Source organism: Lontra canadensis, unplaced genomic scaffold (genome assembly GCF_010015895.1).
Source record: "Lontra canadensis isolate GAN:19392208 unplaced genomic scaffold, GSC_riverotter_1.0 scaffold1, whole genome shotgun sequence".
Lineage (NCBI taxonomy): Eukaryota > Metazoa > Chordata > Mammalia > Carnivora > Mustelidae > Lontra > Lontra canadensis.
The window spans coordinates 65,323,350-65,347,088 of NW_022630995.1; the positions used below are offsets into that span (position 1 = coordinate 65,323,350).

The 23,739-nt window shown below is 54.8% G+C and overlaps 1 protein-coding gene across 5 annotated transcripts in view; it reads right to left on the reverse strand.

Annotated features, from left to right (window-relative positions):
* RGS12 (regulator of G protein signaling 12) overlaps positions 1 to 23,739 on the reverse strand; it is a 104,571-nt gene that overhangs the window by 66,765 nt on the left and 14,067 nt on the right. For all 5 annotated transcript variants that reach the window (XM_032855899.1, XM_032855905.1, XM_032855881.1 and 2 more), the window contains exons 2-3: positions 15,236 to 17,216; positions 2,668 to 2,784 (exon numbers count right to left, since the gene is read on the reverse strand). In XM_032855899.1, coding sequence (XP_032711790.1) covers positions 2,668 to 2,784; positions 15,236 to 17,116 — 1,998 coding nt within the window. In that variant the 5' untranslated portion in view covers positions 17,117 to 17,216. The remainder of the gene's footprint in view (positions 1 to 2,667; positions 2,785 to 15,235; positions 17,217 to 23,739) is intronic.

Genomic DNA, 23,739 nt, shown 5'->3' on the forward strand with positions numbered 1-23,739 from the left:
TTATGTCTCTAAGGTACCAGTTTAACAAAAGTGAGAGGTCCCAGATGTGGCAAAAAGACCACAGCATGCAGCCTGGCATGGCCTGGAAAATGCTATTGATCCCACACCTCAGTCTCCCCACCTGTACCAGAGACCATATCAAGCTCTTTGTGGAGCTGGTCTGAAGGTCAGAGAGAAAAGATACGAGCGGCCGGCCTGCCCTCGATCAAGAGCACAGACCACGGCAGCCATGCGGATGGCATGGCGTGAGAAGCCCCAGCACTTCCTCATGGGTGAGGAGACATGAGCAACAAGCACGTGGCTGCGGAGGCTGGGACCACATCAGGGACATGGATGTCAGACCATAGGCTGCCACCATGAGCCCGGCTGATGCGACCTCGTCACCTCACGGAGGCTCAGACCCCTTCCACGTCCCTTCCAGAAACATGCAGAGACGACACCTGGCAAGCCGCCTAACCTGAGAGAGTGGGCTCAGTCAAGACCCCCCTTCCAGTGGCAGCAGCACTGCTCTGGGGGTCCCAGCCAGCAGGCCCAGCCTCGCCCGAGCACAAGTGTGGCATCCGCCTCTGCTTCCTCCACGAGAGCGTGGGTGCTGAGCACTACTGACCAGAACCGCCCCCTACTCTCCACAAGACCACCGGCAAGAGACCCCCACCACCAGCCCAGCTCCAGCTTCCAGGCTCACGCTCCGACTCTGACAAACCGCCTCCCCACATCCAGCCCAGAAAACGAGGTACTTTCAAAGGCCCCTTCCGGCTCGAACAGTCAATGATTGCAGTTTTGCATGAAAACACAAATTACCCTGCTATTTTAAGCAAGAAACAACCAAAGTTGGTTTGTTTCAGTTTATTGTTATTCAGGCTGTAAGAAATTACCTTATGTAGTTAGTTTTTAAAATAGAACCAAACAGATATTTGCACAAAAGTGTTCGCAGCAGGGTTCTCCATGGCAGACAAAAGGTGGAAGCAACCTAGGCATCCGCTGTCAGATGGAAAGATGGATACAACGTGGCTTACCCATACAATGGACGAAATGGATGTTCTGACACGTGCCACACCGTGGATGAACTTGGACAACACTGTGCCCGGTGAGATAAGCCAGATTCCGTCTGATTGCCTTTATACAAGGGACCTGGGGTCGTCAAAACCAGAGACAAAAAGTGTGGCAGTGGGCGCTGGGGACTGGGGGCAGGAGATGAGGAATCCGTGCCTCATGGGGACAGTCTCCATGTTGCAAGAGGAAAAGTGCTGGGGACGGACGGTGGGGAATGGCCGCACAACACCATGGCTGTGCATACCACCACCGAGCTGGGCACTAACAGCAGGAACTTTGTGCTGCAACAGTTTACTGTAATTAAATGTATGTGTAACATATGACACCGTAAACAAAGGTGGAAATAAGCCATAAAGATTTTTTCAAAACATTTATTTGACAAAGGACCCATATTCAGATTAATATATAAAGAAATACTATAAAATCTTTTTTAAAAACAGAAAAAGGATATGAATATGCCGCTAATTTGGAACAGTGCCAGAGAGCCCACAGTGGGCCACTCGGCCTAGCTCGTCATCAGCAAAATGCAAAGTAAACCAAGGTGCCCTTCCATTGGAATGGAAAATTCCAGTCTGATGGCACCAGGTGCCAGAGACGAGGGGTGACCAGAGCCTGCATGGAAGTGGCCATGGCCAACGGCGTCTAGCCACCTATCACCCAGCCCTCCATGGCCAGCCCCCCCAACTCCCACATGGGCTCGAGGGGCCCTCGCAAGAGCGTGCACCCAGGCTCCACACAGAGGAGAGGATTTCCTGCTTCCCACTGGGTGTCCGTGGGCAGCAGATCGGGGGGACCCCAGCACACTGACAGCAGGATACTGCGTTGCAACCAGCACGCCAGACCGAGGTCATGAGGGTCGGCCTGGAAAGTGCCAGGCAGCATGTGCAAGGGGGCGGGGTAAGACTCCGTGTCGAGTACTAGAACACGCACTGACCCCCGGGACGATCGGGTGCCACCAAGGAAGGATTCGGGGGAGAAGGGAGGGTTATCAGGCAGGGCACAGGGTTGTCGGGGTGGTGAAACCTGCGTGTGACATTACACGCCTGTCCACAGCCGGCAAATGCACGGCCCAGAGTGGCTGCTCACGCATACTGCGAGCCTAACAAGAACGCCTCCACATTGGCCCGTCAGTGTCCCATGGCCTACACCCGTGCGAGCCAGGAGCACGGGGGCTCTGTGCCTTCGGCTGCACCCTTCTGTGGACCTACAACTGCTCTCAAAGTCAAGACCGCTCACTTTTGTAAGGACTCTGGATAAAAGCAAGCACTCGATCTGTGAATCAACACCTGATCTTTGAAGAAGGAGCCATGAGAGGCCCTTCCCCAGGATCCCCGTGAGGAGTGAGACCAGCTCGCCTCTGAAAGGCCTTTACAGCCCCGCTGGCCACATGGAAGACAGCGTGAAGGCCCCCCTGTGCTCTGCAGACACTCAAGGGGCCAGGAAAGGCCCAGACACGCAGTCAAAGCCTGCCCACCCGCAGATCAGTTACTGGGGAGGGTGGGGGGGAGGAGGATCGGGGTGGGATTCAGAACAATTCAGATGTATCTGCATGACTGATGTTCATTTCAACATAAAAAGCCTGATGAAGGAAAGAGAAAAACTGAAATCACATACCTCAAGGTCATCAAGGGAGCGTGTGATACTAAATCTCTTAGATCTTCCAAACGATCTCCGGGCAGAGGTGCGTTGAGAAGTCTGAGTGAGTCCGATGGCCCGCCCAAATTTTGAGCCCTAAACACAAAGAAAAAACAAATCACATTACCTTCCTGGAAAGAGATGCTGAGCTCCGCCAGGTGCGCTACCCTGGAGAGAAGAGGGCGCCAGGGAGCAGAGGAGGGCAAACTGGCACGTTGCCCGGGGTCAATGTCACGCTCTGCAAGTGTCACCACAGTAAAAATCCAAAGTTAAAAACAAAAGTCACCCCAGGACGTCCACGTATTTGCCCCACCACTGAAGCGCTGCAGCCTGAGGACAACCCCAGACTCACACCCCATCACCGCCCCATAAGCACACGCAGGGTCCCACCCGCTGGCCTCCAGAGCCTCTTGCCAAGAGCAAATGAAAAAAAACGTGAGGATATTTGGGGAAAGATAGACTGTGTGGGGAGAGAAACAACTATTAATGCAGAGATTATGCTTTTACATCATTTTATAGGCATTTTTGGAAACTAAAGACTCCTTAGATATTCAGCTGGTGTCTGAAGACCAAACCGATTCAGGTGCATGAAATCACAGGCCATTAAAACATCTTGTTCTTTCTCTGGGAAATGACCAGAATTAATTCCCTGTCATTATGCTGGACACTTCCCCAAATGCGATTTGGGTCCAACAAATAAGGCAGCACATTTTAAATATAAAAAGCATCACAGCTGAAAATCTCTGATTTCCTGGGTACTTGAAATCCCGAGTGACCCATTTCAGGCAGAAAGGAAGTTCGGATGTTTTCTAAAGACTGTCAGGCTCTCCAACTGCTGTCAGCTTTCCTCCTGCCTGAGACCCTGGGGCGCCCCAGGCTTGCGCCCCTGCCTGGGAGAGCTCGGCAGGCTGGGTCTCAGTGCCCCACGAGCCTCACACACATCCTTGATGCCACCATCCCTCTTTGTCGCCCGGGCCTCACCTGCAGCCAGGCCACGAGGCTGCCTGGGGGAAGAACGCACGCCCAGGACTGCCGTCCCCCGACATTGCTGACATGGACTCCGGGTGCCCTCAGCAACGTGACAGCCTTCCCTTCACCCACCCCTCTTCCCCGCCGCCCCCGCCCGGGACCTCAGGCTACAGGGGCCTCCTGCCCCTCCCCGGCCTCCCCCGGCTTCCTCGCACCCACTGCTGCCCCCCCGCCGCCTTTGTATTCACACCCAGAACCTGACTTCTCACCTCTGCCCCACCAGCCACTCGGCCTGAACCAAAGCAACAAGCACATAATTTTTAGTCCCTCGACTTTTATTAAGAAGGAATGTAGGTGCCAAGAGCACCTGCCTCGGTTTTCTCAGCTCGGTGTCGCCACGGGGCTCTCGGCAGGTGCTTCCCGAGCCAGACCTCAGGGCAGCTCTCCAGACTCCCAATCCATCCATCGGCCCTCCTGAGGGGCTACCCAGAGATGGCCCCAGGGCAGCTGCGGGCTCCTTGAACACTTTACACTCTGGAGGAAACCGGAGGCCCCTGGAGGCTAGGAGGCAGACCACAAGCCCAGCACCAGGCAGAAGAAGCCATGCCAGGATGGCTAGAAGGGACCAGGCTGACAGGAGTGGAGATGAGGCTGAGCGCAGCAGGGGGATGCATGGGCAAGGCCGTGCTGGGGACCAGCAGGGGACCTGAACAAAGTCAGCTGACCTAGTGGGCAAGCTGAGTGAAGGGCAACCTGTGTGCAGCTGTGAGCAGAAAGAACCCAACAGAGCAAGGGCCAGCAGCAGGGACAGCAAAGAGGTCTGGGGAGGGAGGGGAGAGGGAAGAGGGAGGGAAAGAGAGCAGGAGAGGGAGGGAAGGGGAAAGGGAAGAGGGAGGGACAGGGAGAGGGAGCGGAGAAAGACAGAGGAAGGAACTGTCTCAGGAACAGGACAATCTGTAGGCTTGAAGAAAAGGCAGGGGCAGCCCAGGGTCCCTGTTCCAGATGCACCCTGGCCGCCACCAGCAGCACAGGGGTGCTGAGAACTGGTAACAGAACATCCCACTACGCTCATCAAATGCTAATATCCCAGCAAGAGTTCAAAGAGGACCCATGCTAGTAGGCTTCCTGTGCAGGGGTGCAGGGAGCTCCCTTCGCTGGGACCCTTCCACACAGTAGGCGAGGCTGGGTCCCTCCCATCCAGACTCTTCCAGGTGCCTGGGTCTCTGCCCTTCTGACCTCCACCCCAGGCCACCTGTTTTAAGAGGCCACCTCAAACTGTGCTGCCTTAGGGGCTGTCCTGGGGTCCCCTCCATGGGGTCCCCCTCAGAGGCTGCACTCTTTTCCTCCCCACCCATTAGCACAAACTCCCCCAGAAGCAGGGCCCTCAGTCTTCTGAACACCTACCGCCTAGCACAGTGCTGGGAGAAAGACAGAGGACAAACTGTCCAGAGACCTAAGTGCCCAGCAACAGGGAGCTCGTCGCTCTGAGCCAAGGGAAGCCAGGCAGCCATCCAAATCAAATGCCTTTGCTGCAGCCGAAGTCGCACTATGGGAAATGCTCTTAGTCGGTTCTGAAACCAAAGAGGGCTCTGAACATGCACAAGATGACCCCGTTGCACAAATTGTGTGTTTGCGATTCTGCATTTTTATTTGCGGGGAGGGGGTAACAAGCGCACACAGCTTCGTGAGAAGAACACAGTGTCACTGGGCTGGGCTGGCCACGCAGCACTGGAACACGCCAGAACCCCCAGCCACCAATGGGAGTGAATGCAGGTGGCTGACGCTGTGGGCTTCAACATGGGAAGGAGACAGACAGACGGAGTGTGCTATCACGGTCACATGGCCGTGGCCATAGTCCAGCATCAGGGGTAGACTCTGTCTCACCCTAGCTCTGAGCATGGGGAGCACCGCCTGAACACTGGCAGCCACACCAGAGATGGAGCCGAGGCTGGGGCATGCAGCCAGGCTTCCAGAAGAAGCAGAGGGCCCTCCCATGCACCTGCCCCCACGTAGGATGTGGGAAAAACAATCCACCTGGCTCCCATCACCTCAGACCATGAGCGAGGGGCCTCTCAGGGAGCCTGAGAAGTGTCGTTCTCTCCAGGGTGGAAACAGGGAGAGGGCAGAACCCCATGGCCCTCCACCACTCGGCACTGGTGCTGAACTATCCCATGGAACCACTGCGTCAGGGGCTCATGTCACCACAGGCCGTGACCCCGAGCAGCCAGTCCAACCCCCTCAATCTCACAGCAGAACATGGAGGCCAGAGAGGCGCCCGCTCAGTCACCCAGCGGAGACTGGCCTGTCATTTCTTAGTTACAATTAGAACCAGAAACTCCGAATGCTGAGGGTCTCAACAGCAGGTCATCAGTCACAGGGGGGCCAGGCCATGCCTGTCCTGCTCACGTCATGCCCCCACCCCTCCTGCAGGTCCCAGCACACAATAGGTGCTCAGTCAGCATTTCCTGAAAAAACAGACGCTAACAAAGAAGACCTCAGTTCAAAACAGAGACCAGATCATCTGGAGGTTTTTCTAAAATACGGGAACATAGAGAATTTAAGAAGTAAGACTTCCAGCTAACATACTGCTCCTGGTGTGTGAGACAACGTCTAGTCAGAAAGCAAGACCACTCCAGTGGTTTTCACAGGGAGAACCCCCTGGAAAGAATAGTGAACCAGGCATCAGAGACCTGGGAAGGCAAACAGAGGCCCTGAGAGGTCTGGAGATAGCCACCGTGGGAGGTGGCTGTATCCTGGGACTGGGACAAGGACACCAAGAGGAGGGAGGGATATAAACTCTGGCCAAATGAGGACCCAGACCTGGGAAGGGGTGGGGCCATGCTGGTGTCTGAGGGGCCAGGAGACAGCCCCCAGGGAGAGGGGGAGCCCAAAACTGAGCTAAGGGTCTACACGGGGAAGAACTGCCCACTCATTGAGGTGAGGAGTGTTGCTGTGGCAACAAGCGGAGAGCAGACAGGGAGGGACGGGGCCCTCCCCCTCCCTTCTGTCCACCCCCAGCGTCCCTGGGGGCAGAGCCTGGTGAGGACCCAGCTGGCCAGGGGTAGGGGACACAGACACCAACATCTGGGAGCTGATTGCAGAAGGGAGGCTCTAAAAGTAAATCTAATTAAAGATACTTATAAAAGAAGTTGTAAATTTTTATAAAGAAAACAAAGCTGAAATAAATGGAGAGAAATACTATTTTCATGGATAGGAAGACTGAATATTCTAAACATGTCAGTTCTCCCAAATTGGTCTACAGATGAAAGTACGATTGCAACAAAAATGTCGGTAGCATTTTTGGACAATTTATAAACTTACTGTGAAAATCTACATAAAAGAGCAAGGCTCAGCATAGACAAGATAAGATAAGGAGATCCAGCATATCAGATATGAAGACTCATTACAGAGCTGCAAATGTAAAAGGAAAGTATCATTAGAGGTGTGGACGGTGGGGATCAGAGCCCTGAGAAGCAGACGCACACACGTGTGAACACATGACGTACAGGGGCACAGCTGAGCCACATAGCAGGATGGATTTGGTGCTCTAACAAGAGCAGCAGCTCCAAAGTCATCCCAAGAGAGAAAAAATTAACTTGCCAGCCACCTTATTCCACTCATAAAGATCAACTGCAAACATTTTTAAGAAAACAAACAAACAAACAAACAGGGCACCTGGGTGGCTTAGTCGGTTAAGCATCTGCCTTCGGCTCAGGTCATAATCCCAGGGTCCTGGGATCGAGCCCCACATCGGGCTCCCTGCTCAGTGGGGAGCCTGCTTCTCCCTCTGACCTTCACCCCACTTGTGGTCTCTCTCTCTCTCAAGTAAATATATAAAATCTTTTAAAAAATAAAAGAAAAGGGAGAGGGAGAATCTTCCTGACCTCAGGTTAGTGATGAATGTGTTATATCAACACTGCAAATCATAAGGAAAAGATTGACAAGATGGTTGACATGAAGGTCAAGAACTTCTGTTCAGGGGCGCCTGGGTGGCTCAGTGGGTTAAAACCTCTGCCTTCGGCTCAGGTCATGATCCTGGGGTCCTGGGATCGAGCCCCGCATCGGGTTCTCTGCTCAGCAAGGAGCCTGCTTCCCTTCCTCTCTCTGCCTGCCTCTCTGCCTACTTGTGATCTATCTGTCAAATAAATAAATGAAATCTTTAAAAAAAAAAAAAAAAGAACCTCTGTTCATGGAGACCCCACAAAGCAAGTGAATAACACAAGCCATGAACTGTGTACACGCAATGCCATCAGCACTGGGTCAACAGCCAGGATCTAGAATTCCGACAGGTCAAGCAGAAGAGACAACCCAAGAGAAAAGTGGGCATCAGCTTAAGCAGGTGCCTCAACAATGAGGAATTTGCCTCTCCAGGAGCAAAGCCACGGTGCACTCTCACGTCTCACTGCTAGACCGGTGAGAATTCAAGAAGTCTGGCCAGGCCGAGTGCTGGCAAGGACATGCAGCTGCGGTCTGGGCACTCACAGTAGTGGCATGGGACTGTCGGGAAACTGAGGCATGGGACCTGAACCCACAGTCTCCCGGTCTTGGACTGGTGATTGGGTTATAGGGGAATAGGCAATGTAAACTCCAGGAGAGATTTACCTGCCAAGGGTAAGTCCTCACATTTCAGAGGTGGGGCTGGAACACGTCTGGGGAGAACCTATCAGGCCTCCACTCCCAGAGACATTTATCTACACTGCAAAAGGTAGGAGGGGAAACCCAGGGTTCGCCCCTCTGTCTCAAAGGATACTTGCTTAAAGAGCCAGGGATTCTCTCCCCTCTCAAGGGAGGGAAGAGGAGGGTACAACATGCGTACAAGTGCCCCAATTCCTATTTACAGGGCTTCCTGCCTCCAGTACCATGCTGGTGCACACAGGGTGATCCCTGAAATGACTGTCCCTGCAATGGGCCAGAGGCAAGGACTGAGCACCGGGAACAGTGTGCTTGTCATAGATCAGTAATCCAATCTGTCCCCACTCCAGAGACCTGCTATTTCCAGTCAATACAAACAAATACAGATATGAAAAACTCAGCACTGGCCGTTACCTGCAAAGATGGACACGTACTGCCACGGCCCAGCCATTCCACTGTGGACAGACCCCGGGAAACCCCGTCACGCGCACAGCTGGAGATGGAGATGGGTGCAGGGTGTCCCCAAGAGCAGCTCCTGCCATTCCTTCTACGGCTCGGGGGAGTGTGTATGAGAGAGTGTGTGTGTGCGTGTGTGCACGTGCATGCGCATGCATGTGTGGTGGTACGGTCACCGTGAAAATAAATTAGCGGCAGCTGCACACAGTGTCGCAGGTAAATCTGGGAAACGACACCGGACAAGTGATAAGCCATCTTCACAAAGCTGAGAAAGAAGCACGAGGACAGAACATGTGACCGCTGTGGGACTCGAAGCCTCCTGACTCTGGCAGGAACACAGTGGCCACTTAGCTCTGAACACTCGCTTTGCCTGGAAACCACAGGAAATCTCAGCAGGACAGTCAGCAGGGGGCACTCTGTGTCTGTCCCTTTGTTCCCACGGCCTCCCAGAGCTCCCCAGCCCTGGGCCCTCCCAGCAGTGCAGGAGAGGGGACCGCCCCTGGCCCCCAGCTGCCAGACCAGGGTCCTGTGTCACCGAGAGCCTCCTTTCCTCATGATTTGGGGCAGAGAGGGATGCCACGTCGCTCAGCATTGTTTTAACAGGGTCACGAGCAAAGCCCTCTTTGCAGAGGGACTGAAATCCCGGGGCCTTCGCCCTGGCCTTTTTAGGAGTCTCCAGATTTTTTTTTACGATCTATTTTAAAACTTCCTCTCATTGTACTAGAAGAACGCACAGAGCCATTCATGGGACACAGAACGCTCCCAGCACGACGGGTGAGGAGCCTTTTGCTGACTGTGCCACAGGAACACAGACGCCGCCTTCCGGGGCCGGGCCTTACTTCACTCTTATTCAAAGAATTCAGAAAAATAATTTTTTTCTCCCAAGGGATTATTTTTAGCAAGTAAAATATGTTCCTATTCCCTTAATAAAAAATCGAAGTACAACAAGATAAAACTAAAATGTCCTGGACAGTCCCCAGATTTCCCTTACCTGTCCCCCCCCACCCCCACTGCAGTAACTATGAGTTGGGGTGTTTCCTTTGAATTTGTTCTAGATATTTATATATAAACATCTGTGCACTTTAAAACATACAGGTTTACTTGAGGGGTGCTGAAATTTTTACACAAAAATGGGAATATATTAAATATAGATATTTGGGGGATCATTTTCTCTTTTTTTTTTTAGAAGATTTTATTTATTTATTTGACAGAGAGACAGTGAGAGAGGGAACACAAGCAGGGGAAGAGAAAGAGGAGGAAGCAGGCTCCCTGCTGGGCAGAGAGCTCGATGTGGGACTCGATCCCAGGACCTTGGGATCATGACCTGAGCTGAAGGCAGACGCTTAACTGACTGAGTCACCCAGGCGCCCCGGGACTGTTCTCTCTTCACCTCTACTGTGGAACTGTGCATGCACACGTGGCCGAGTGGCGCACTGCGACATGGGTGGCCTCCCCGATGCAGGGGCCGCCCTGTGACCCGCCTGACCCACGTGGCGTGGCAAACATGGGAACACAGCAGGGGCCATGACACTGGAGCAAGGGTATGACGCTCTCTTGTCCTTTGGGGTCAGGTCCAGCAGGTGGAGGAGGAGAACAGAAGGAACCCAGAGCTCCAGAGGGGCAGCGCGTGCACCAGCCCGCCAGGGACGCAGTAGTCTCCGGGGCTTAGGCCACTGGTGCCGTCTTGCTGTGACCCCGCACTAAAACCTATGCTACTTTTATTTTTATTTATTTTTTTTTAGATTTTTATTTATTTATTTGACAGAGAGAGATCACAAGTAGGCAGAGAGACAGGCAGAGAGAGAGGAAGGGAAGCAGGCTTCCTGCTGAGCAGAGAGCCCGATGCGGGACTCGATTCCAGGACCCTGAGATCATGACCTGAGCCGAAGGCAACGGCTTAACCCACTGAGCCCCCCAGGCGCCCCCTATGCTACTTTTAAATGAGCACACGTAGTCTATGGTATTTTTCCAGCACTTTCTCATCGTATTCAATCAGAAAGGTAATTATTAGGCGCCCACCAACACTGCCGGGTTGGAAGTGGCTCTCTCTGGAAAGTCTACCCCACTGACAGGCAAGTGTCCCCGGGGCACCGGTCCTCAAATGCCATGGTTTCAGGATGCCTGCACCCCCTGACAAATTACTGAGAGCCCCAATGAGCTTCTGTCTCTGTGGGTTCCATCTACTGATGTGTTCATATGAAAAAGGAAACTGAGGAATTGAAAAATATTTCTTAATTCATTTCAAAATAGCAAATCTCTTGGACGTTATCATAATGAACCTACTTTCATTTCACAATTTTCCAAAATCCACTATGTGCCACATTTCAGAATGTGGATTTTGCTACTTACCTAGATATTTTAATTAATATTATTCTTAGGATATCAATTTTCAAAGACGCAGAATTCCATATTCTAGATTCAAAATAAATGGAATGGAATCACTTTTGATTCTACAGACAGCATTTCAAGGTCTTGCATGTTTCTCTCTCACATGGGTCATGGGCTCCCTTCTGTATCTACCAGCTACAGACACCAGCAAAAAGAAAAGCAGAATAAACAAAGACAGCAACCATCCGCAGGGGCCTCTCCTAGGCTCCGACCCCCAGGAACTCCCTCCTCCCGCTGCCTCCTCTACTTCTTCCGGCCTCCCCAGGCCTCCCCAGACTAGAATGTTCAGTGCCCCAGGGCTGGCGCTCGGCTGTTAGCAGGATTGGGAGCGACATTCCTCGTGGCTTGCTGGCCTCCAGGCTTCCCCAAGAGTGGGGCTCCCCAGGCCGGGATCTGGACTGAGACTGGGTGGCAGAGGATGAGGAGGCAGCGACAAACACAGGGGCTGAGGCCAACCGAGGACAGCAGGCCGCGTGCAGGAGCGTGCAAGCAGTAACTGGACAGGAGCAGCGTATGGGAGCCATCGAAGGTGCACAGAGACAAGGAAAGGCCATCTTGGGGTTGGGGGAGTGTGTGCCCCTCACCCCGGGAGGAGGAGCCAGGAGGCCATCCAGGCCAGTGCTGCCCCACCATCCCAAGAAAGAGCCCTCAGGCACATGTGGCCAAGACTAGCTCCAGGACAGCTAGGCGCTGAGATGCATCTTGGGGTAGGCAAAGCTCCAAGCCAAAGCTTGATGGAGGCTCTGCCAGCAGCACCGGGGAGGGAGGGGTCAAGGTCAAACAGGAGCTGGCTCTGGGTTTGGATGTCTTCCAGGTGGTGTGTGAGTGCTGTGCCATTTTTCTCGGGGATGGCCATCCAGTTTCTGCTCTGTCTCCAGAGGAGTAGCGAGAAGTGGTGGCAGGGGCCTCCTGGCCTTGGAGAGTGGCCTCTGCGCTCCCCCGGCCTCTCCCCTGTTGGCCTCTGTCCTGCCCATGCTGTGGGGCCTGCCCCAGGGTCCCCGAGGGCTCTCCCTCCTAGCAGCTTCCCACTTTCAGCCTACTTAGCACTTTCCCAGCTGTTTCCCTGCCCGGATCCTGGTGTGTTTTTGGTCCCCGAGCTGCGGCCCCACTGAGACCGCCTGAGTCTCTGCAAAGCAAGGCACTGAAGCTGCTACTACCGCAGACAGGAATGGGAGTAACCCAGGATGCCTCCGCTGCTCCCCTCCGCCATTCCCAATGCCTCCCCCTCCTCTTCCCATTTCTTGCCACTTCCCGCATTCCTCCCATCCCCACAAGCCTGCTCCTCCTCATCCCCACAAGCCTGCAGGAGGGACACCAGAAGACCAGCTCACAACCTCTGGAAACTTCCCCTGCTCCAGCAAGGGAGGCTGCAGGATCAGGCTGAGCTAAGAACCAGGAGAACCCTTGAGGCAAAGTAAAAAGTAACTGATGATTTTCAAGAGGTTATAGCAAGAACCATTCACAGCTAGTTGTGAATAAAGATAAAGATGCCTGGCTGGACAGCTCACAGACTCCCTACCTGGGTCCGCAGAACCCTGGTGAGCACCCTACTGTTATGTCCCGACAAGAGAGAGGCCACCACTCTGTTGCAGCCTAAGTCCCAACAGCCAGGTCCTCCTTCTCAACAACACTTGTGTTCAAGATGAAAGGACATCAGAAAGAAGCCTGAGACCCTCACAAATACAGTCACTGATCTCTGACAAAGGAACAAAGGCAACACAAGGGAGCAAAGACAGCATCTTCAACAGACGGTTCTGGAGCCACAGGACGGCCCCATGCAGAAAACTAAATCTAGCCGGGACCCCGATACCAGCAGGTGCTGGCCAGGACGCCGAGCCACGGGAGCTCCCGTCCATGGTGGCAGGAATACAGAAGACGGCTGGTCGGTTTCTTATAAAACTGGACACTCACCATCTGATCCAGCCATGAAGCTGCTCGGCATTTACCGCAGGAGCCCAGAGCTCACGGACACACAAAAACCTGCACACAGATATTAACAGCATCTCTCTCTGGAATCCCCCGAACTCCGGAGTAACTAACATGTCCTTAGCAGATGACGGATGAATCTGTGGTGGTCCCTCCAGGTGGAGGAGTGTTAGCCGGCACTAAATAGAAGCTGGCTCTTGAGCCCCAAGGAGACCTGGAGGAGCTGGGATGCACATGACAGAGGGAAGGGAGCCGGCGGGGAGAGGCTGCAAGCTGTGTGAGTCCATCCACGGCATGTCCTGGAAAAGGCAGCACGGTGGGGACGGCAAGGAGATAGGCGGGTGCCAAGGCTGGGGTTTGGGAGGGGGGAGCAGGTGGGGCATGAGGGGGTTCAGGGCAGTGAACCTACTGGGTGTGAAACCGTCAGGGTGTCCCCCTGTTGTGACACATGCATGGTATGTGCAGCACCAAGCGTGAGCCGTGGACTTGGGGGAATGATGACGTGTCAGCACTGGTCCACTGGTGGGGCTGCAGAAAGTGGGGGAGGCTGTCTGCTCTAAACAAATTACATCTTTAACAGAAGGAAGAAACCCAAGGTTCAAATTGGGACCTTGCTTAATCCTGTTAAAGCACAAACCTTCGTCCTCTGGAGGACTGGCTGCCTCAGCCGCAGGACTGGGCCCACAGCACCCCGCTGAGGAGGTACCCGAGATCAGAACCCTGGGGGGGGCCCTCAGACAGCAGGGCGCCTGGCAGCACAGACAGCTGCCACCCTGCCTGCCCCGCACACACCGCCCAGTCGCCCTCTCCTGCACACCGGCAGGGAGACACGTTTGTAGGGTGCGTGTTCAAAGAGACAGTGACTTCTCCCATCTCAGATAACACTTACTGCATTCCAGGCCTTCCCTCCAGGGGACAGGGATGCGGGGCGGGGAGGCTCAGGTGCGTGGTGCTGCCCATGCCACAGCCAGGCCCGGTGAGGGTGGCCGGGAAGGACGGGGGCAGGGGCGGCCGCCCCGAGAACCCAGGCCACCTGTGGTTTGGCTAAGGACCAAGAGAAGGGGCGTGCTAGAGGCCAGAGTGCGGAGTCAAAAACCCACATGATTACAACTGTTTATAAAGACAAAAATCCACCTTAGACCCATTAAAATGTGCCCATGGCGGATGACAGAGGGAAAGCCAGGGGGGCTGTCCTCCCCCATCTCAAACTGTTCTTTAATGCGCCGTACAGTGAAAACTACTGTGACACGGGAAGGGAATGGGCATGAACAGAATATTCACCGAGCAGCCCCCCAGCTCTCCTGCCCCCACCCCGTTGTGAGAACAAAATGCGAACACACACAGAAAAGGTATTTTAAAATCACAGAAGTCCTCCTAGAAAAAAGTCCCATGGAAACAGCCTGAGCCAGGCACCACTCCCCCTCTCACCGGGTCACTCACACGGCACCCGCGACCCAGCAGCTCAGCCTGCCCACCCCCACCCCGCCCCCTGTGAGCCAAGTCCTGCAGGCTGACGCCCACCCTTGTGCTCCAAACTGAGTTCCTGGTTGGGGGGGGGGTGGGGAGGCAAAGGCCCCAAAGAACATAGACAGATGGATGTAGGTGTTCAGGGCACCATGTCAAGTGTGGTCCCCCCACCGTCTGAGATGCCCCTGAGGCGAGCAAGAGACCACAAGCCACCAGCCCACTGCTGCGGTTGGCTGGCATTTCTCTCACGGCAGAATTTTCCAGATGAAGGAAACGGAGCAAGGATCCACACCCTGGGAAATTCCCTGTACCAAAGTCAATAGTCTCTGGGCTTCAGGAATTTTCTGCCCTCAAAAGGGCGTGCGGAAATGGGCTCCACGGGAGCACAGGGACAGCACCTTCCTAGGCCCCCACAGCAGCTCAAGAGGCAGGAGGGTGGGAGGAGGGTCTTGGCCTGGCTGTGAGAAGTGACGTCCCTTCCGCCATCACCTGCCCCACCCCGCCGTTCTGCCTAGGACCCGCAAGAGTGGGCGGTGTGCAGAGCCTACAGCACATAAGTGGAACACGTCCTGTGACAGCCAGCAGAGGCCTAAGGGCAGCAGGGGAGCCAGGCCTAGACACCTGTCAATCACCACACGTCATCCCATCGCGGATGGATGGGGCTACAACTCCAAGCTCACTTCTCCTGAACCACACTGAGCAGGCTTACCTTTTTGTCCTCCTTTGTCTTTCGAACTTGACGATGGGGCCCGAAGATGTTCTGCATCCCGAAAGCTTTCCTGGACCAGTCCCTCTTTTGGGCACCGAGCGGGAGCTGTGCCAAGCTGCCTTCCAGCCGGTAGCGGTCGGCGGGGATCTTGCTCATGGGAGGAGGCAGCGTGCCGCAGTTGACGCTGGACCACCCATCTGTGGAGTCTGTGTATGACTCCTGGTCACTGGCGTGTCCACACTGCCACTCCTGCAAGACGTGGACCGGGAGCCACCGCTGGCCCAAACCACCACCGTGGCCAGCGGCGCCCCTCTTAGAAGGAGGGACAGAGCTCCGCAAGGAGGCCGGGGGAACTTCGGTGTGAGCAGTGGGTCCCAAGTGCTTACTGAAGTCCCGGCCCCTGTCAGCCGGCAGAGCAGCCTCAAAAGGAGCACCCACCTCGGTGTCGTGGCAGAAGGCACTGTTCCAGGGGGCGCCCCAGGGCTGGGAGCCCCTGCCTCCCATACCCTCCCAGCCACCATTGCCAGGGCCATGCCTGCTCGAACTGGCCCCCAGGTCAAGCACCAGCACCCGGCTGCTCCTCTCCTCCTGGTGGAAATTCCCGATGCCGCTGTCACTGTTGCTGCTGGTGCTGGCGTTCTGCTGGGCATCCGCATCCCCATCTGCGAAGGCCCGCGCCCGCACCCCCTCGATCAGCTCGCCCATGTCCCTGTAAAGCACGGAGATGAACTGGAGGACGGGAAGAGAGGACGCCGGGAACTCGAGGCAGCCGTTGGTGTCGGGGTCAGCCGTGCACTCAAACCCAAACCGCCGGGCGATGCCTTGATGGATTTTGTGGCTGAATAAGTCTGGATCCACCATGAACACGTGGCAGGAGGTCCGCAAGGCACCTTCGTCCTCGTGTGCCAGGCTCCCGTCATCACCGCTCTGCATGGTCACGAGCCCGAAGAGCCTCCTGTCATCCGGGCATACGGCGCTGAAGGCCAGCTTCTCCGCCGGGTACTCGGCCAGAACGGCAGCCTGGTCAGTGCAGAGCTGCACGCGGTCATGCAGGACCCGCATGGTCACAAGGGAGTGGATCTTCTGCTCGGCCCGCAGACGTCGCAGGCAGCCACGGATGGCCTGCAAGCTGTCCGACTCAAGGTTGCAGCTTGTGGAAGGAAGTTCGATGGAACCCAAGTAGCCGACGACCATGGCGACGTTCAAAATACTGGCATCCAACGCAAAATCTTCGTGGTTCTCAGGTCCGATGCTGAAAACGGAATCATCATTGATGACTTTGGATACTTCCTCCTTAGAAAGCAGGCTGGGATTCGGGTGACTTACACTTTCACGTCCAAGGTCAAAGCGCGCGGCGGCTGACTCAGAAAGGGATCTCTGTTTCAGTTTCAAGGGCTCTGAAGTGCTTGTGCGAAGACTAGGATTTTCAAAAATCATACTGAAAATGCCACCAGACTGCATCTCTTCAACCACTCTCTCCGCTCTGTTGATACCCAAGGCTTTGGAATCAAGCTTGGGCTTCAGCCAGCCTTTGCCGTCATAAAACCCAACCTCGTCGTCACTGGAGCAGGACTCCAGGTGGCCAAGGCCTTCACCAATCACCATGTGCAGGACGCCGGAACATTTCCCAATCAATTTCACCACATCCTCGTGGGATGCTTTCTTCACGTTGATCTCGTTGACAGCGAATATCTGATCGCCAGCACGGAGACCCACAAAATCTGCGGGGCTCCCTCTCATGACACAGCTGAGCACACAGGGCGCCTGGCCAGAAAGGGTGAATCCGTAGCCCGCTCTTCCTCTGGCCACCTCCACGCTCCTCATGCGAGGGGGCACCGGCCCATGAAGCGGACGGTCCACCGTGTCCCCTGCCCTATACATCTCTATGAACTCGCAAGACCAAGGGCATCATTCTTTACTCCAAGGGTTCCATCGTTCAGGAAAGGCTGGGCGCTGCCGTCCTTTTTCTTGAAATAATGTCCTAAGGAAGGAAATACATAGTTTGTTATTAAAGAGCCCGTATTTCTATTGCTTAGGCAGAGTACCTAAATGTAAGAAGAGAACTCATCACAAAAACTGTGTCAGGAAGTCTCCGGTTACCGCATAAATGTCGAAGTGAAGGAGAAGCAGTTTCTAGATACAATCAATCCTGAAGTCAGGCTAAGAAATTTCCCTCCAGACTAGACTGTGTTTCCCAGAACTGCAGTGAGGCTAATCCCACCTTAGGCTGAGGAATCCAGGATTGTCGCAGAACCTGGCCTGGTTTGCCCGCTTTCTCCTGCCTGTCTGGGCCAAAAGGGAAGACCCCTCGAGACCCTTACCATTCGAAGTGTGGTCCGAGGACCAGCAGCCCAGCAGTGCCCAGGAATGTCCACGACACAGGCTCTCATGCTCCTCTGCTGACTCAGCACATCGCAGTCTGTACTTGAACCCGAGAGGCAGAGACAGAGCAAGAAGCAGGGCTGGCCATCGACTCGGTGTACAAAGGTGCCTCTTTGATCACAAACCCTCCTTTACAAGCAGCTCTCCATCAGGAAAGAGTCAGCTTATATTCTCTCATATTCCAACTCCCTCCCTCGATTACTGTCTTCTGAGCAAGGTACCATGTGGGGAAAATGCAAAAGTCTGAACCTGCCTCAGTCAACCACAGAGGCCACCGGACAGAACAGATAAGCCAGCAAAAAGAGCAAAGGAATATACTTAATTGTTCGAGGGGATGACTTCATCATTAAAAGTACTGGTTGTCAGCAAACCTGTGTCAGGGTCCCAGACCAGCCCAGGTCCGCTGACCCCCTAGGAGGACACAGGGGACATAGGGTTTATCCCGATGAACACAGACGAGGCAAAATCAGCGAAGGGAACAGGTACAGGGTAGGGGGCTTTGGGGGGGATGAAGTCCAAAGGAAACAGGCGCCAGCTGCCAGCATCCTCTCCTGGGAAGTCAGATGGGACGCGCTCTGTTCCCAGCAGTGCCGTGTGACAACACATGTGGGGTCCCCTCTCCCGGGGAAGCTCATGAGAGACGTGGAGCAGGGCTCTCACCCGGGCTAGTCCCGCAGGCCCCTCTCCCTGGCTCAGCCCCAACCACAGACCCCAAAGAGGAAGGGGTATCGGCGCCGACCACAGCATTGGTGCGCACAGGGTTGGGGGCACAGCTGAGTACCCAAGAAGGCTCCAGATGGCCAGGAGGCTGGACACCTGCCCCAGGCCAGTGCTGCACGGGCCTCTCCAGCAGAGCTCCTGTGGCACAAAGCCCTTCAAAGATCACTTTAAAAAACAATATAGTAGGGGACACCTGGGTCGCTCAGCTGGTTAAGCACCTACCTTTGGCTCAGGTGTCCCAGGTTCGAGTCCCACATTGGGCTCCTTGCTCAGCAGGGAGTTTGCTTCTCCCTCTGACCCTCCCCCATCGTGCACTCTCTCTTTTCAAATAAATAAATAAAATCTTAAAAAAAAAAAAAAACAGAATATAGTAAATCATGTTGTGAAGAGCCAAAATATAGAGATCATGTTAAGAAGTGTACTTTTTAAAGTAATTGTTTTAAAGTTGTTAGGAGAAATTCTTCGTCCCGGGAAAGGTCTGCGGTAACAGAAGCCTAATTCCAAGTACTGCACAGCCACGCACGAGAGAAGGAGCTGGAGGGACTGAAGGGTGTGCTCCGGGTGACCCTGCTGGTGGACACAGGGACACAGAGGACACAGTGTGCAGGGTGTGGGTTTGAATAAAACCATCCAGATAGTAAGACTGATAAAAGAACAATTTATTTCTAAACTACCATACTATTTAATATCTATGTGGAGATTCGGGAATCACTTAAGTATGATGACTGGACATTTAACTACTTGATATTCATCATTAAAAATATATATTACAGTTGGCCAAGAATAGCGTTTGTGGGTCTCCTCACTGGGGCTTTTCCAAGCTGCATGGTGCACCCCCGCCAAATATGCCTCACCCCCACCCGCCACTGGGGAACTGGGAAGGAGCCAGAGACCTCACAGCCATGGTCAACTGTAGGCTCCCGACACGGGAGGTCACCCTGGATGATACAGACAGGCCCAGGGGACTGGTAGGAGGGCCAGAGTCAGAGAGAAGCAGAGACCAGCGGCGCAGGCTGTGAAGGTAGAGGAAGGGCCACAGAGCTCGCAAATGGGGCTCCTCTAGAAGCCACAAAAGGCGAGGAGACAGACAATCCCCTGCGGCCTCCAGAAGGAACAGCCTACTGGTAAGGAGGGGGCACATGGGTGCAAGAAACAGCACACTGGGGCTGCCACTGCACCTGCCCTTGCCGGCCATCACTGCGACCCCTTCCAAGACAGAGTTTGGCCCTGCAGCACTGCTCCGGTAACAGAAGACCGCCTGGTTGTCTCCGCCAGCCAACAGGAGCCATCTCTATAAAAGAAAGGATTTCCCAATTGTATATGCAGTTATTTTGTAATTCATCCAAACACTAGAGTCCCCGCACCTATGATATAACACAGAGTAACAGTCTTCTGTGTTCTGGCTTGCACGAAAAAAAAAAAAAAATGTTTCTAATTCATGTAAGTAGTATCTTAATACCTATAACCACATGTTATGAGTTCAGCCTACAAGTGAATTTTTCCTTAAACTGCATCAGTTAATAGTAAAATGAGCAGGCAGTGAAATTCAGAAAAAGCACAGGGCACAGTTTCCAGCAGTCCCCCAACCCCCGCCTACGCTTTCTCCCATCTGGGCTGCTGAAGTGCCAGTTCCTAGGTGCCTTTCCTCCACCACGAAAACTCTGGGTGAGTTAGGTCTGAGCCACCTGCTCCAACAAAGTCCTTGCCCCCACCCCCCCACCAGGTGCATCTGACAGGTGCCAACACCTGGAACGCCCTGCCTGGAGCTCAGCTGCTCTGGGTTGAATGCGTGTGTCTCCTGATCCGTAGGCTGTTGAAATGCCACCTCCCACCCCCCCCACCACCCCCAACACTGGCCAGTGTGACGGTATTTGGAGAGCCTTTGGGAGCGATTAGGTTCAGATGAGATCAGGAGGGTGGGGCCGTCGGGATGGGGAGGAGGAGACTAAGGCCTTCCCTGCCCTCCATCCCTGCTCTCCGTTGGGTGAGGACAGTGAGGACACAAGAAGGCGGCCACACGGAAGCAGGAGGTGGACAGTGGACCCGTGGGCACCTGGACCTCAGCGTGCCTCCAGCTGCTCAGCAGGGAGTGTCCTGGCAACCCAAGCTGACAAAGACATCCTCTGATCCGGCCTCCCCCTCGAGCAGGAAAGGGAAGAGAGGTCAGAAAGAGGTGACAGCTTTCTTGCAGCACAGACAGGGGGACTCGAGGGTCTCCTCCTACCACTACCAGGATCAGTTTCTCATCCCCAAACGACACGGCCATTCCTTTACCAACATGTCATTCAGACCAGCAGAACCTAGGAACACAAATCAGCAGCCGTGATGTCTCCTGACTTCTTTCTAAGGTTCAAATCAGGGTCAGACCCAGAAGCCCCCAGAGAAGGGCCCGGCCCTGAGCAGCCCACAGGCCCCAGGGGGCAGAAGCAAGACAAGGCGAACTGCACCCTGTGCTCAGGTGCCCTCTAGGAGGAAAGCGCCCAGGGCTTGGCCTCCATCCCCACCCACAAGGGGACACATCTGTGACGACCGCACCCCAGTTCACCATGACTCTGCCACCAGAGGTTACAGGCATTCCCAGGGCCGAAGACTGAAGCCATGCAGAACAGCAACAGCGCCCGAGAGCAGGGTAGGAGGGGAGCCTGAGAACTACCAGGCAGAGTACCCAGCACACCGCGGACAAGCAGGAAGAGCAGGAATACAGCCAGACAACAGTAGAAGCACTGGCAGTGTGGGGCCTTACATGGTGCTCAGTCCTCGGTATGCAGTACTAAGTGCTCAGTACTAGGTGCTTGGTATTCAGTACTCAGTACTTGGCACTCAGTGACCACTACTCGGTGCTCAGTGCTCAGTGCTCAGTACTTGTCACAGGCCAGGGCTGTTCTCAGGACCTTCCATGTGGTAACATGTGTATCCACAAGCAACGCCACTATGAGGTGGGTATGATTATTCCCACTTTTCAGATGAGCAAATGAACACGCTGAGACACAGCCACCTGTCAGGGCTACACAGCTAATGGGCATCATGGTTGGACTGGAACCCAGCTCTCTCGAGTCCACACAGAGGGGTCCTCAGAGGAAGCAGACACAGCCTTGGGGCTGGGAGCAAGCCACTACAGTCCCTCCCACATCCTAAGCCCTGGCTATAGGAGCCTGGCAGCACCATACAACCCTCCCCAACTGGGATCCAGCCACCAGCAGGCCCCGCCCCTCCCCCCTCCCCCCTCCCCCAAGGCCATCGTGTCTGGGCACTCCTTCCAGCCACCACCCAGGCACTTCCACAGCACTAAACACCCACTGGTGGCCACCTCCCCCTAGCTTCCCCTTGGGAACATCCGCGGAAGTCCCAACACAGCCCCCACGCGGTCACACGCACCAGGACGCACGCTGACCATCCCCACATCCCAGCCTCACCCTGTCTGATTCATCTTAGCAGCCCACCACCCGACCTCAGAGAAGCTGTCCCCTGTCCAGGACATGCTTCCCGCTCTCCCCCAAACCAAACCGACCTGGGACCTGCCCTCCCCAACATGGCAGGTCCCCAAATGCCAGAGGACGAGCTTGTGGTTTCTTGGCTCACCTAGGCTGCTTCCAGCTGACATCTGCTCACATTATTTACCTGCCGCTCAACGGTGGCACAGTCCGGGACTGTGCATGGGACTTGGCCAAGCACAGGGCTGCCCCTTGAGGGAACGGACCCTTCCACCAAAGACCCCACAGCTCAGGGACAAGGATACTGGCAGGCCACCAATGACTCCCCAGCTACATGTCCATACCCCTGCCACTCTGTGAGCTTCTCCCAAGGAACCCAAGGAGCACAGCACACCCCACGGGGACCCTCCAGGGGTCACGGCCCCCACACACTCTGTTCCACAAAATGGCACCACCAGCTCCATCGACCCCGGCCAGGACCCCTTCTCTATGCCCCTGTCCCTTCTCCCCCGAGAACCCATTTCCTCTCTAGACAGCAAAGCCCTCCCTCATGGGTAATTCTCTCTGCAGCTACAAACCCATTTCCCACACTCTCCTGGCCGTCTACCACCCTACTCAGCCCATCAAACACAGCTTTTTCTGGAAGCGCTTCCCTCTCCAAACTGGCCTCTAGCCCTTCCTGACTCAAGCAGTCCTACTGGGCCACCGACAGCCCCACACAGCCGCGTCCACAGATACTTTTCACCCTTCATTCCCTGACTTCTCAGCAAACTCCACACCCCACACCTCCTGGGCTTGGCCCCAAGTGTGGGGGCCCCAAGCTCTCTCCCCTCTGCCCCAAGCGATCAGACCCCTCAAGGCGGGGGTCTCCCACATGCTGATCTCCCACCCATACTCTCCTGAAGTTCAGGGGCACCTGAAACTCAACAGTCTAACCAAACTCTTCCCCAAAGCTGCCTCTCTCTTGGTGACAGCCCCGCGGCCTCCCCGGACACATGGGCAGGGGCCACCACAGGCAGGGGCTCCCAAAGAGACTCCCCAGGTCCTAACCAGGACATGCAGACATTCACAAAGAGGTGGCCCCAAGAAAAGGCTGTCGTAAACAAGGACCAGTCGCGTGAACAGAGTCCACAAAGCCACAGACCACACAGGATGGCCCCTGGAGCAGATGGCCTGGGATATGGGAACGGGCACAGAAGCCCTCAGCCACCAGGAGGGTCGACCCAGAGCTGCCAAGGGGAAAAGTGGGAGTGGAGGGGAAGAAAACATGTGGGTAATTCAGGGACGAGTTTCTCCGCTCATCTGTCACTACATCACCCACAGAAGGCAGCCAGAAAGGGCTCCCCAAATTTGTAGGGTATATCTGGGTCGTACGACTTAAATTGTACATCATATGGAAAACACAACATTCTCTTCAGAGGACCCTGGAGGTGGCTGAGACCAAAGCCAGGCTTCAGAATTTGGTGGGATGTCTAGTTTGGGCCTAGTTTGATGTTAGAAAAAAGTGGAAAAGGAGTACTGAAAGAAAGAAACTGGAAGAAAGAGCAGAGCAGCCCTGCAGTCAGCAGAGCAAAGGGAACACTCCCCAGCCCCATCCCTGTGGTCAGGTGATAGGCCACTTGCTCAGGCCCCACAGACAGAAACACAGCAGTTTCATTACAAGCCCCAAACCACGGTCATGCCGAGTCTCAGGGCGTGGTCTGCAAGCTTCGCCCCAAACCACGGTCATGCCGAGTCTCAGGGCGTGGTCTGCAAGCTTCTGCAGGAGCAACAGGTTACCACAGACCCAGTCACACAGCTCCAGTGATAGGGCGGGCGGAGGATGGATGGATGGATGATGGATGGATGGGGGATGGGTGGATGGATGGATGGGATGGATGGATGGGGGATGGATGGATGGATGGGGATGGATGGGAGATGGATGGATGGAGATAGATGGGGGATGGATGGATGAATGGATGGGGTATGGTT